We start from the raw sequence: 13,659 nt of genomic DNA, 5'->3' as shown, positions 1-13,659 counted from the left end.
TAAATTTCACGGAGTGCCTGGCACACAAAAACTCAAGATTTATGGACAAAGTTGGTGGTGCGTTTAGACACACACACACACACACACATACCAAATATAGCTTTCGAAACTGTCAAAACTACACGTGGGATGTACGCTTAGCTGCTTTGATAAAGCGGTTTAGAAGATTGTTTTCGCAATTTGCAACGGAGAGAAGAGAAAAAAAACCCAACAACAACATCAAAATCAATCAACAAAAACGTCATTAGTTCATTTGGAAAACGAACTTTGTGTGTCAAGCAAAAAATAGTGTTGAAATCCCCCGTTTCGATTTCACTAACTTCGAATCTAATCTGATTACTTTGTGTGTCGTTACTTCGAGAATTAGTCACCTGAACAGTCAGCCGTTCAAACGAATTCACACGTAACAGAACAGCAAGAGAGATAAAAAAAACAGCAGCAGCAACATCATCAACAACGAACAAATCACCTAAGTGATCTTTATGAAGGTTAATTTTGGTTTGATCAAAATCAACTTTCGTTTGTGCATTACCACAATTTCCGTTCGGAAAAAAAATGAAGAAAAAAAATGCTGACTCGTTGCGAGTTGAATTGACGGGTGGCGTAAGAGTTCTACTCCGTCGGTATGTAAAATTGTATACGATTATTCATTGTGATTTAGCGCGATGTGTAATGATATTTCAGTTCATTATGATTCATGGATAGAGACAGACGGGGATTTTATGACTGTCTGCACATACACAACTTGCACGTTGCCCGTTGTTAATGGAAATGGATTTTCTATTTAGCAGGTCTCTGTGTTTGCTTACGTTGTTTATATAGCGATGGGGGCAAAAAAGCAATAGCAACAACCGACACTGGCAGCCAGTGTAATCAGGGAAAAAAAGAGACATTCGAATGCCCGTGAATCAGTGAGTGTGATTGAGCCGGCTGCATTAAAAAAGCATCTCATCACTCATTCGATATCAATCGCACAAAGGACACTGGATAGACATGATGCAATATGATAAAAGAGTCGAATGGCCACTTGAAATTGTGGCGTGCGCGCATTCGCCCGATGTGTGTGTGTGATGATTTTTTTAATTCATGTGCTTGCAGTTCAGTTTTTTTTTTCATGTCGCAGCTCATAGCACCGATTGTATCGATTTTTATGCTTCGATGCTTGAGATCAATGAGACAGAGATAGAGAGAGACTCGAACGCGGAATTAACATTTTTGTAATGCGACTTCATGCATAATTGAAACAAGAGGCCTCGAAATAAATGACAGAAAAGAAGAAAAAAAACGACGAAGTAGAAGAAAAATCGCTTTGAAATTTATTGGTGTCATTTTAGACAGTCAATGATAGACGATGGCAAGATGATAGCAAAGCCGATGCTCGACATGAATGCGATATATATCGGTTGTGCTGTGCGAATTGTGCGAATTGTGCGAAAGCACGAAAATGAGATGCGAAAAATTTGTTAAATAGCATAATAAAGATGGCAAAATTATCGACATTAAAATTCTTTATGGCTGCTAATGGGAATTTTTGCTAGTTTTCATGTAATAAATTCTCATCGGAATGGTAACGACGCGGGGCACACACACTGCAGGAAAAAGCGACAGCAATGGCAACAACATCGGCAGCAGCAGCACCACAACCACCATCATCACCACGGTCCGATGGGATGAGTGGCCGGGTGGCGTTTGCCAAATGCACACAACGATGGACAGAGACGTAACCAACAATAGAAAGAGATGTGTATTGCAACCCTATGCTGATGATGGTAACCGGAGTGGAATATAAGCGCGTCGCGATTTAAAGTGAACGAAACAGAACAAAAACCGTTCTCATTCCAATTCGAAGCCATACCAAATTCATGCACCATCACCAAAACACATATATTACATCTGTGAAAATGGTTGCTCGCGCGCACAAGGAATACTCCAACAATAGCATTTACTGCTGCTGCTGCCATCGTCGCCGTCGTTGTCGACGTTATTGTTGGTTCGTTCGTTCGCTGTGGCTGGCAGCTGGGTGTGTAGGCACATCAAATGAAACAGCCACACACATTGCATATACAAAAACGGGCGCGAGCGTTTTCTATCGCTTAACATGCACCAACATACACATACAAGTGCACACACACACGCATATGTATTCTCGAAGAGCCGAACATTTATTTTATGTAAAAAAAACGGCGTTGGCCGTTTTTCGAGGCACACCAAGAGCGTGTATGTGTTGTTTGTGTGTGTGCTTCGATTCGATCGTCTTTTTGTACCACCGACTGAATCATTTCCACACACACATACACTCTCTCCCTTTCTCTCGCTCTCCCTCTGCCCCTATGTACACGTACAATACGCGCACACACGTATGTGCTATGCTTTTGCACTTGCCTTTGCTCTCTCGGGGAGGCTATGTACTATGAACGCCTGAAAATGTGTTTTCCTCGACGTTATTTTTCGTACGTGTAGTATGTTTGGTTGGGCGCATTTTATCAAAAACACATCGACAAGGAGATGGGTGGCACCTATTTCGCTTTATTTTTCGCTAAAGGGAATGCTGTTGAAAATATACACGGTTCGTTCGCACACAGCGCCCGTCATACCCGCAATGTTGTGGTATGAGGTGAAGTGTAGTGCTTTTCCATCGAAATTTTCAAATCACTTGTACTTTTTTCCTCTCATTTGCTTCTCTTCGCTTTTTACTCTCTTCCACTTCACTCGATCAGAACACCCTTCAGCGCCAAACAATTGACGGAATTATTATTAATTTGCGAAAAAGTTGAATTCACAAGCGCAAATCGAATTTCTAATCGAAATTCGTAATTTGATTTGTGAACTTAACGAGAAAACATTTTCGTGTCTAGCGAGAGAGAAAAATCAATCGGTCGGCTTGATGAGTTGTAAAATTGTTGATAACAACAGCGAATGAATTTTACAAAAAGAAAGCTAGAGAAAACGCCAAGCGTTTGCTGGACATATTATAGAAAAAGCACCGATCCTTTCGACCATCGAAACAGGAAGTAGTTAATTTTGGCTATGCGACGTTGACGAGGTTTTCATCGTTCAGGAAGACTGAAATTCGGCTTCATCAGCAGTTAGAGTCACAGTATTCACGAAGCAATTATATTCAATTCGTTTTACATAGTGAAACGGAAAGGAAATACATTATGTACTCGAAAATTTTCGTTTTTCCAAACAATAAATTTTCTCGAGCTCTTTCTATTTCTCCCTCTCGCTCTTTATGTTCGCTCATTCGACTGAAAATGCGAATCAAATGCTCGTTCCCGCTATAACTTGTATGTATGGCCTTTTATCGATTTATTTGTATTCGAATACGAAATGCGCCATGAGTATACATACTTTTGGAGTATGCGATGTGCCTAAATTGTTGAAAGAAACTTTTCGAAGAAATGTGCTACGTGTGCTCTTGTTCTTCGGTGTTTTTAGAAAATACATTTTAAAATGTGGAATGATCTAATTTTTGTCTTTCTACCACTTTAACATGGTTGCTGTCGTTTTAAGATGAAGCATATTTTTTTGACTCAGTTCGTTCTTGATTTTGTTTAAATTTATTATACCCATTTTAGCATAATTTTCAATGAAAATCATCGGGTGGGCAAGGCGGCATACAGACAGGCCGACGCAATTAAAACGAAATGTCGTAGTCGAAGCCAAAGTTTGAAAAATCACCGGAACCTTAATGAATGTAATCATTCAACAAAGGCAGAAAACGAAAACCGAAGAGAGAAAAAAATGAACATCAGAGTACTTTTGCCAAAAATAACGAATCATGCGATTCACAACCGAACCGAACACACAGAAACCGAACGAAATGAACCAAAAATAAATTTTATTTTCCAATATACGTCGCCCGTGTGATGCCAGAATGCAATAAATTTTAGAGTTCGTGGCGAAATGAAACAGAATAAAAAAAAACTTTATAGAAATATCAAAATGTCGACGCAAAAAACGGCTCATTTCCACGAGATAAACTGTTCGGGCTGCATGGTTTTTTCCATGTGTGTGAGTGAATGTGTGTATGAAATTCTTTTTCGGTTATTTTTGGTGTATTTTTCCAATGGAATTACTGCGCTGAATTATGACAGGCTAAATCGACCCGATTTTGTATGCTCTCAATTTTTTTGTTTCGTCTGTTAGTTTGGATTGTGAGAGGTTGACAACTCATGTACTTTAAGTTCAGCGAATTGAATTGAATTCGAAGGTTCACCATGTTTTACATCGATCAAATGAAATTGCTTACAATTCCATGTTTGTGATGTGGCCATTTCCAGTGGACTCATAGACAATGACAAAGCCTTTGTGTGCCTCTCTCTCTCCATGTGTGTGTGCATTTTTTTTGTTGCCATTGGCTCGCGGGAAAAATGTAAAATAATTTAATGGAATTTCTCAATTCCAACTACAGCCATAAATCAATCAGGATTTTAATTGGTTTTAATTGCGATTCAAGTTTGGTGTTGATGCAGTTGCCGCGCATTTGGCCGGTTTTTCAATTTTTATAGCTTCAACTTTTATAAAATAACAAAATTTTTATTGATCAATTTATTTTCAGCATAAACGGAGAAAATTAATTTTAACGCGATTCACATAAAAAAAACTAAACAAGCTACAAACACTCAAACACTTCCACGTGGCCAAAATTGTGACAGGATAGAAATAGTTAAGGAAGAAAATAAATCAATTATGTAATCGTTGAATAGAATTCGTTCATTTTGTTTTGAACATTCAGTATTCGTTTTATTTCGGACAAAGTCACTGCTTTTAAATTTAAAATCAGGCCAATTTTTCAAATGAAAATGAAACACTAGCTAATGGTGCTGAAATTTAAATTGCTTTATTTTGCATGAAATTTTTCTTTTCGCTATTTTTCCGCTCTTTCTTTGCCGCCTTATTTGTACACCTCTTATTTGGCGTATTAAATACTCTTAAATTAGAAGTAATTAAACCAATTCAACGAAGGAAAAAAAAACATAACAATGAAGTGGCGATGAAATTTTTCGCTCTGTTTACTACTTGTTTTTTTTTTCAAAATATTTATCGCAAGTGAGTGTTGTCATGCGACGTTCAATTTTAAAAACATAAAATTTGCAGATTAAAGAAGAAAAATACACGTAATATTTCGATTGAAAGTCGAAACAATAAGCGAATTAAATGTGGTGTGACTTAGATCATATTTGTGGCTAGCACTTACCTTCCATCGTTCGGCGCACTTCCTTGAGAATTCAGCAAAAACAACTTGTTCTTCCGGATGCTTCTTTTTGTGTTCTTCGCGACAAGTTTGCACAAAGAATGCATATGCTGTCATGCGTCCTCTTGGCTTACCGTCCGCATGCTTACCACGTCCCATCTTAACCGGTGCAGTTGGCTGGATCTGGTGCAAATGCTGATTGTTTTGATTATTTTGTTGATGATTTTGTTGGATTTGATGTTCTTGTATATGCTGATTCTATTTATGGAAAAGAGAGAAAGGAAGAAATTATTAATCACACGAATTCAAAAGTAAAAACGAAAAGAAATTTTGACATAATTTTCCGAATTATCACAAAAATGCCCATGTGTCGACGAAAAAAAAAAATCAAATAAATATTATGTAAAGCCTCACTAGGATTTAAAATGACCTAGAAAATGCGACGAACCCATAGTAGTAAATATAGTCGTCCTTGATCCTATCTATGCACATTGCACATACACAAAGCATTGATGTGTGCTCATGATTCGTGGAATGTTCAATAGAAAAATGGTAACAAAAAGAGCCCAATAATAGAAACGGTTCTCGTTCAACTGTTCCCACTCTATCTACACTGCCATCGAATGTAAGTGAGACGAACTGGTGACATATTGAAACGCCCGTTCCATGTTGAGCTATACAATACAGTGTTGAGGGAGAGAGAGCGAGTGACGTACACGCGAATCGAGCGAGAAAAATTCACTTTGTGCTCGTCTATGTTCGAATTGGTTGCCGATCCCTTTCAATATCAAACATTGCACATTTATATAATAAACCGTAACACATTACGTACACAAACATATTGCGAATAACAACAAGCGGCACACACACAAAACTGCACTGGAACAACACACCGAATGCATCAGCAGGGCGATGAAAAAAAAAAGAGCAGCGATGAAAATCCACCGACAGAACGTTGTGCTCTCTTTTTTTCACAGTCACTTTTCATCGTCATCATATGATCGGAAAGAGTAAATGCCGTACTAATAGTACAATAATAATGATATCTGTGTGCCGGCAATAGCAGCAGCAGCACTCACTCACTCATTTTCAACAACATACAGTAAGCGTGGCGCAAAACTTCCGAATACCAAAATCAACATTTGCTACATAGAACACGGAACACGGAAAACTTCTCTCTTTCTCTCTTGCAATTCAAAACAATTGCTGTCTGAAAAGCACACAGAGAAAGCGAGAGTGCGTAGTTTCGAAGAATAAACATAGAGAGTGAGTGAGTGTGAGTGTCGACAAAAAAAAGAAGCGAAGCGAGAAGTGAAAATCGAGTCAGAGAGTGAGAGCGTACCGAGAGAAGCAGCACCAAAATAATAATAATACCAACATATAGCTAGCAGAAAACCCGGTGATCCTTTGTGTGAGAAAAGAACAGTTTTGCTTTTGTGCTCACGCTTATATTTACACACACAAAAAAGCAATGCGAACGGAAAACGCTGAACCTGAAGCCGGCAACCGGCGGCAATAACAACAACAACTATACCACCAGCAGCAGCTCAATTGCACAAATTTTATACATACAATATGAATGAATACTCTTTTTCTGACAGTAAGTCTGGCGCTTGCCATGTACACACTTTTTTTTGTTCACTCTGACTGGTTGTTGTGTTAATGCTGCCACCGCTGCCGTCGCTGTTGCTTCGCATTGGTTTTGTGTTTATTCAGAATTTGTATAATATAAAACATATTATGTGTATTCAATGCACAATGTGGGGAAAAAAATAAAGTGTAACGTCGACCGACCGACCGAACGAACGAAAGCGAGCGACAGACGTACAGAGAGAGAGAGAGAAATGTGAAAAAAAAGTGAATGAGTAGCAATACGCCGGCAACAAAACTCCAAATACAAAATGAATATATATAAAAAAGAGCGATGAACATCGTGTAAACATTGTCAATGTTACATTGAATCATCGACACAAAAAGGCGAAAAAGCATGAAGAAAAAAAACACACACATACACACAGTGCCGGGCCAACAAATAAACTTAAGAGTGAATACAAAAAAAAATCACACCGTGATGGAACGTATCGCATATATATTTATAAAGTATGGCGAATGCCTTGACTCAATAACACAACATCCCATTGCATACACATCTTCTGTGTACTGTGTGAGCTGCTGCTGTTGCTGATGATAATGCCAATGCTGTTTCGGTTGCTGCTTGTGACGATGATGCTTCCGAATGTACACGGAACAAATGGAGATGCTTGGCTTCAATATGAACATCAGCAACAACAACAAAAAAGTAAAAATGTGGAAAGAACAAATAAAAACCGGCACACAAAACACATTCGCCAGTCAAACAGAACGTGGAACACACAGAGATAGAGAGAGTGACTGAGACGTTGATTCAAACACACAATCATCTATGTGATGGGAGATGCTTTGACGTTGGCTCGTTGGCTTTGGCTGCTTCTGCTTTCATAAGTACGCTTCATATTATTTTTCATTAGCATGCGATTTGTTATATTCGGTTTATGTTGGATGTGGAAGTGTACCCTTGGTGAGCGCTCTTGCTTTTGCTTGCTCGCGCGCGCCAAACTGTCTTTATATGCGAATCATTGACGAAGAAACCGAACCGGCTAAAAATGCTTTAATGCTCAGGCACCATTGAAAGTATACACATCATGTATAGACATATATATTGTATATTGAAAAAGAGCTTGGGAATGCTTGATTCATTCATACGTTCATTCATTCAGTTTGTACGTTTTTCATTCGTCTGGTTGTTGTTGGTGCTGTTACTGTTTGGAACACACCAACAGATGACGACTACGACTGACAATGAAGTGTGTGTATGTATGTGTGTGCGCGGGGCAAAAGAACATCTTTCGTTGAACAAAGTGTTCAAATGAATGGTAGAGCATTAGATGATATTATTACATAATAATGAAGCATCTGAATTTGATGTCGTCTATATGTATTTACAGGCCACGCGAACACCCAACACTTCTCATAGTGTGTAATCGTTGAATGAATTGAATGGTTTTTTCTTCACTTTCTGATTATATTTGTATTCCGTTTTGCTGCTGGAGAGAGAGAATCATAATGAATACAAAAGACAGAAGGCGAGAGCGGAAAAAAAATGTAGCACAAGCACAAGAAAAGAACCAAGAGTAGACGACGCGTCTTATAGCCATTGACGAGAAAAGGCAATGGGGACTACGACAACATTGGCCAAAGCGAATCAACTCACTTTTATATGCTTTTATTCATACACGAAATGAAAGAAAAAAAAGAAATATAACAGCACCATAAATAGACTTGACTGCCATTATGGAGCGTGATGATTTGTAACAAGTGTTATAAATAGGGCTTATTTACCGTAAATCAATAAGTGTTTTTTTTTCTTCAATCGTTTCTATCTCTCCCTCTCCCTTTCAATTATGTTTCATTCTATTTAGTGCAGTTTTGCAATTATGACGTCGTCGTTTCCATCATCGTCAGAATCAAAAGGCATGATAGATGTTTGGAGGAAACGTGTAAATGAGCTGACTTAAGTTCGAAAACTCAACGAAAAGGTCGAATTTCACGTGGAAGCAGGAAAAAAAGGTTGAAGGAAAACTCCTCAATAATTAAACGCCGTCCACGGTTCTGCATAGCGTATTATGTCTATTGAATCGTAGAACAATTTCAAAAAGCTCTTAACATCATTCAGCTAAAATCGATTGTTCGCGTAGGAAAAGTGGAACTGAAAAACTCGTAAAGGCAGCGAAAAAAAAGGAGCAACAGCAACAGTGGAAGCCAATGGCGGGTGAGAGCAGAAAAAAAACGAGGCATTTAGTCTACTTTTCTCGTAAAACCGTCATCATCCGAATGTATTTAAGCGTTTCACTTTTTCCTCATTTAATAAAGAGACGTCTTTGTGTAATAACAATTGTTGTTGTTACTACTGCTGTTGCTGCTGCTTTTTTCCCTTCGTCTCGGCGCTGCTTTTTTTTCCTCCTATATTCTCGCACTGTATATATACAGCGATATAATATTTTTTTTCTTTCGGTGTGCCGGTGCTTCAATGGTTTTTCGGTGTGTTTACAAATTCTTTTCTAGCATAAATTTTATGAATACAGTAGCTATACGGTTGGAGTTGTTGTTCGGTTTTGCTGATGTTTCTTCGTAACTCATGTGCGCGGCACGCTGCCGCTATCGTCATCGTCGTTCATTGTTGGTGCTGAGCGTGTTTTTTTTGCTTCTTCTGTACGTTTGTCGAGCGCATAGCGGCATTTGCCGGTACACAACTTTTTTTTTCTTCCAAATGGATTTTTCTGTGCCGTTTGTGTTGTTATTCTGTTAATTATGTGTAGCTCGCCGAAAGTCGTTGGCTATGCATGTTTTGATTTTGTATTTCGATTCGAAAAAACGTTATATATTCATATTATTTATATGTAATACGGCCACATCATGCCGGCACTCGTCCGGGTTTTTTTCTCTCTTTAGCTACGTTTTTGTTCGCTCTCGACTCGATTATGTTTATATATATATATTTTTTGGCGTGTGAGCGGGGACGAAAAGAAAAACGAAAATTCAATGTCGCCGACGTAAAAATGGTGCTTATGTTTGTGTATGTGTGTGGCAGCCTTGTTGTTGTTGTATTCAACGTGTCTTTTTATTTTGTTTTGACGTTTGAATGAGAAAAAGAACACGTTGTATGATCAGATGATTTTGTTTATTTGTTGTAGTTGTTATTGCATTCTTTTGAATTCGTTTAAGTGCGCGCGTGGTGGGAAAATTGCATGACACTTTTTTTGTGTCATTCGTTCGTTTGTGTCTTATTTATTTAGCAAAAATCCACAGGTGTTGCTGCAATGCAATGGCTTCCGTTATAATGGCTTCGGCAAAAAGGCAATGTAATGAAGAAAACAAAGAAGAGATAACGAGACGTCAATTAATGTATTGGCGTCACCAGTATTGGCGACATTGATTTCGCTGACCAATGCACTCCTTTTCTCATTTCTCTTTGATATTTATCATTTTGTGGCGAAATAAATAAACGACGAAAAAAAGGGAGAAAGAGAGAGAGAGAGAGAGAGATACAGCACAACAACGGTGTAATTCCATCGAATGATGGAATCAACCCTGATTAAAATGTCACCGCATGAATGATACAAAAGACGGCGACATTTAACGATTTGTTGCGTAAAAACATTCGGAAACGAGGCAACAACGTACGAAAATGGAAAAGAAGAAAGTTCGAAAACAATGACAATTATGAAGAACAAAGAAAAGTCAGCAACAGCCCATGAAAAAAATGACGGACGAGAAAAGAACGAAACAAAAATCAATTCTAATAATGACCAATCTCTTTTGCGTTGTTTTCCACGCAGTATTTGTGATGAGTCTGACCATTTTTGTTTTATTCGCTCTCTCTCTCTATCTCTGATACGCTCTCTTGCAAATGACACATTTAGATATTTACAAAAGCCATAATCAAAAATAATTTTGATGTACGGCCGTAATTGTAAACAAACGATCCGGTGCAAAACAGCAAACGAAACCAAAAGAGATAAAAAAATATTGCACACGATGACTATACACACACCCGAGGGAATTTCGCTTGAATTCATGCCGCCAAATTGTACCTCTCTCGTTGTTGTAGGTTGTTGTTTTTTTTATCCAAAATTGCTAATTGCTTGTTTTTGTTTGAACGCCCGATGATTCATCGAACAGTGAAAGAGAACCACACAAACACACTAGGGTACAATGTTTTATCTCAAGTTTCTTGTTATTTATTCCATCTAGATTGTTGTGTTTTTTTTTATCAACTCGTTCCGGACTTATGACTGATTAAAAACAACGTCATATCGCTCAATTTATCGTTCATTTTGTTTCCAGTCTCCTTCGTCAGAGACTGACAAGAAAACGGAATTCGGAAAATTTATCGCCATCGGCGATGTCTTTTGAATATCCAAATTGATGGAGTCTGCTATGCAATCACTTATAATTATGATGATTATTCAAGCGCAGGTTTTTTTTTCTTCTTCGTAGAAATGGCGCATTTCTTTCATTCAACTCAAATGTTGTTTTTTGGTTTTAACAAAAAGAAACACAAAATGTGTCACAATAAATATGTACATCAATATGGAAATGAGATGCACATCGGTGCGATTAAGATATTTCCAATTCAGTGGAATTGATCATTATGATTGTAACAGCCTCTCGTGAGATTGAGTCTCACTTTCGAGCGAAACACAAAAAGTGGCTGTTGAATTCCGTCGTGTTACATTTAAACCGCCATTTATCTTTTTCGTCCGTTATTTGGCGTGGCGAAAAGCAACAACAACAACAGCAGCCACATATCAACTTTATTGAGATATAATTTATCGTGTAAATTCGTGTAAACAAAGAATTGCAAAAGGAAAGTGAGCGTCTGAAGCAAAAAAAAAAAAAAAACAACAACAACAACCGAGCTGCACACACAACGAAGCTGACATAACAATTGCGGTAATTGCATTACATATTTCATTTAAATTCAGTAAAAGTGTTTGATTTACAGTTTGGCTCTTTTTTTTATGTAAGTTTCTCACTCGCTCTTTCTCTCTGTATTGTGCATTGTGCGATTTGTAGCGCGTTGAGTAACAATGCATTAATTCAGTTGGCTGTTGTTGCTTACAATGATGATGATGATGATGACTGTAATGAGTTTGGGTTTTGGTATGTAGGAGTAATGCAGAAACAATGCTGAAACCAAAACACAACAACAACAACAACAACAACACACGGCAACATTGTTGCAGCGAGCCATTAATATTCGCATTGATTTTTCCATAAACTAAAATTCATTATATTCTTGGCCTATATTTTGTTGATGATGTTTGTTGGCGTTTGCCGGAATAAATTATAATCTGCATCTTGTTCAGACAGAGAGACGATGTTTTTTCTCGTTGTTTTTCTCGCTTGTCATCTCCAAAAATGACTAATTAATTCGTTTAGTTCATCGCATCGGATCTCATTGAACTAGAGCCAGCGGCGGTAGTGCAAATCGGGTTGCAATTCACTAGATAAGAACGACTGCAGCAACAGAGAAAAGTGAGTGTGTGTGATGCGACGAATGCTAAGTTGGGACCTCTTGATTTCCAACCATTGATTTCTTTCGTGCATTTCCAAAAGAATGGCGCAAAGAATAGTCCAATTAAACCGACGGGAGTAGGAAAGAAAAAACACACAGGCACATACACACACACACACTGAAACTCTCGTTACGAAACATGAAACACAAAAAATGTTCGTTGTTCCGTTTTATTGGATCGAATCGCGTGTGTACCATAAATTTTCCAACTGTAATTAATTCAGAATGTTTTCTGTTCGCTGCATGATGGCGCGCGTTCCGCCGACCGACCGAACGAATGCATAACGTATAACAGCAAAAAAAAATTTCTTTCTCTCTTAATCTGTGCGATTCGCTGCTCTACGTGTGCATTTGTAATTCTTTTCAATTCGCATTTCTTTTGCGATGGGACCGAAAAGCCGAAACAATTTATGTTTCGTGGCTCAAGAATGGCGACTGAAAACTTTTTCCATATGATAAGAGAGAAAGATTGTTTTGCAAGACGATGTCTTGTGAGTTGCGTTTTAAATGTCGTCCACATTCTCTTTTTGTTTCTCTCTCTCTCTCTCTCTCTCTCTCTCTCGCTGAATTTATCGTTTACTTCTATTTTCAGTATTTATTTTGCTTCCTCGTTGCAACTCCCTTGGATTAACTGGCCCAATTTTTTTTTGTTTCGTTTAATGGTAAAAAAGAAACGACGAGGCGAGAGCGTGCAACGACATCAAATGAGAGAAGAAGAAGAAATAAGAAGAGAAAAAGGCGATTGCAAAAGAGGTCATGGCCCAATTGCAATGTGAATAATCAGAAAGCATTCAATCAATGTTTACTTTAAGCCGTGTTTATCTTTTGATCTTAAGAAGTTCAAGGCATTAAAATATGTCACTTAGCGACACGCTCACTCACAATTCACAGCACCAAGTGTTTGTATCGGCACTGTGTTTTGTTGCTGCTGCTTTGAATTTTGCAGCTCGATTTCATTTCGTTTCGTATCGTTTCGATTTTCAAAGTGAATTTGAGGTTCGAGTGGTGTTCGAGTGTATGTGTCATGTCTTTTTATAGGATCCCGTAGTGTACGTATATCTCTGGTAAATTTTTTCAGCTGAACACATACGCATATCACATTTCGATCAATTTCTCTATGGTCCACAATCAATCATTTCAAACACTCACTATTTTGATGTGTACTGTCTCGTATTTTCATTTTCTTTTTAATTAAATCCAAATTAAGATAGCAAATTGTACAACTTTCTCGTCTCACTTACTCACAACAATTTTTCTTTCTCACTTCGGTTTGTGTTCCGTTTATTTTGCTTTAATTAAATTTTAAAATAAAACTGGTCTGGCTTTTAGATCATCTGAAGCGGAA

General features: G+C 38.0%; 1 protein-coding gene across 10 annotated transcripts in view; it reads right to left on the bottom strand.

Annotated features, from left to right (window-relative positions):
• Positions 1-13,659, bottom strand: part of LOC129566211 (high mobility group protein DSP1) — a 39,864-nt gene that overhangs the window by 5,776 nt on the left and 20,429 nt on the right. For all 10 annotated transcript variants that reach the window (XM_055441956.1, XM_055441951.1, XM_055441957.1 and 7 more), the window contains exon 3: positions 5,201-5,455. In XM_055441956.1, the coding sequence (XP_055297931.1) occupies positions 5,201-5,455 (255 nt within the window). The remainder of the gene's footprint in view (positions 1-5,200; positions 5,456-13,659) is intronic.

This window comes from Sitodiplosis mosellana, unplaced genomic scaffold (genome assembly GCF_009176505.1).
Source record: "Sitodiplosis mosellana isolate CC-2019 unplaced genomic scaffold, AAFC_SMos_1.0 Smas_scaffold_3, whole genome shotgun sequence".
NCBI lineage: Eukaryota > Metazoa > Arthropoda > Insecta > Diptera > Cecidomyiidae > Sitodiplosis > Sitodiplosis mosellana.
The sequence above is the reverse complement of the archived record's forward strand: the minus strand, read 5'-3'. Positions and strand labels throughout refer to the sequence as shown.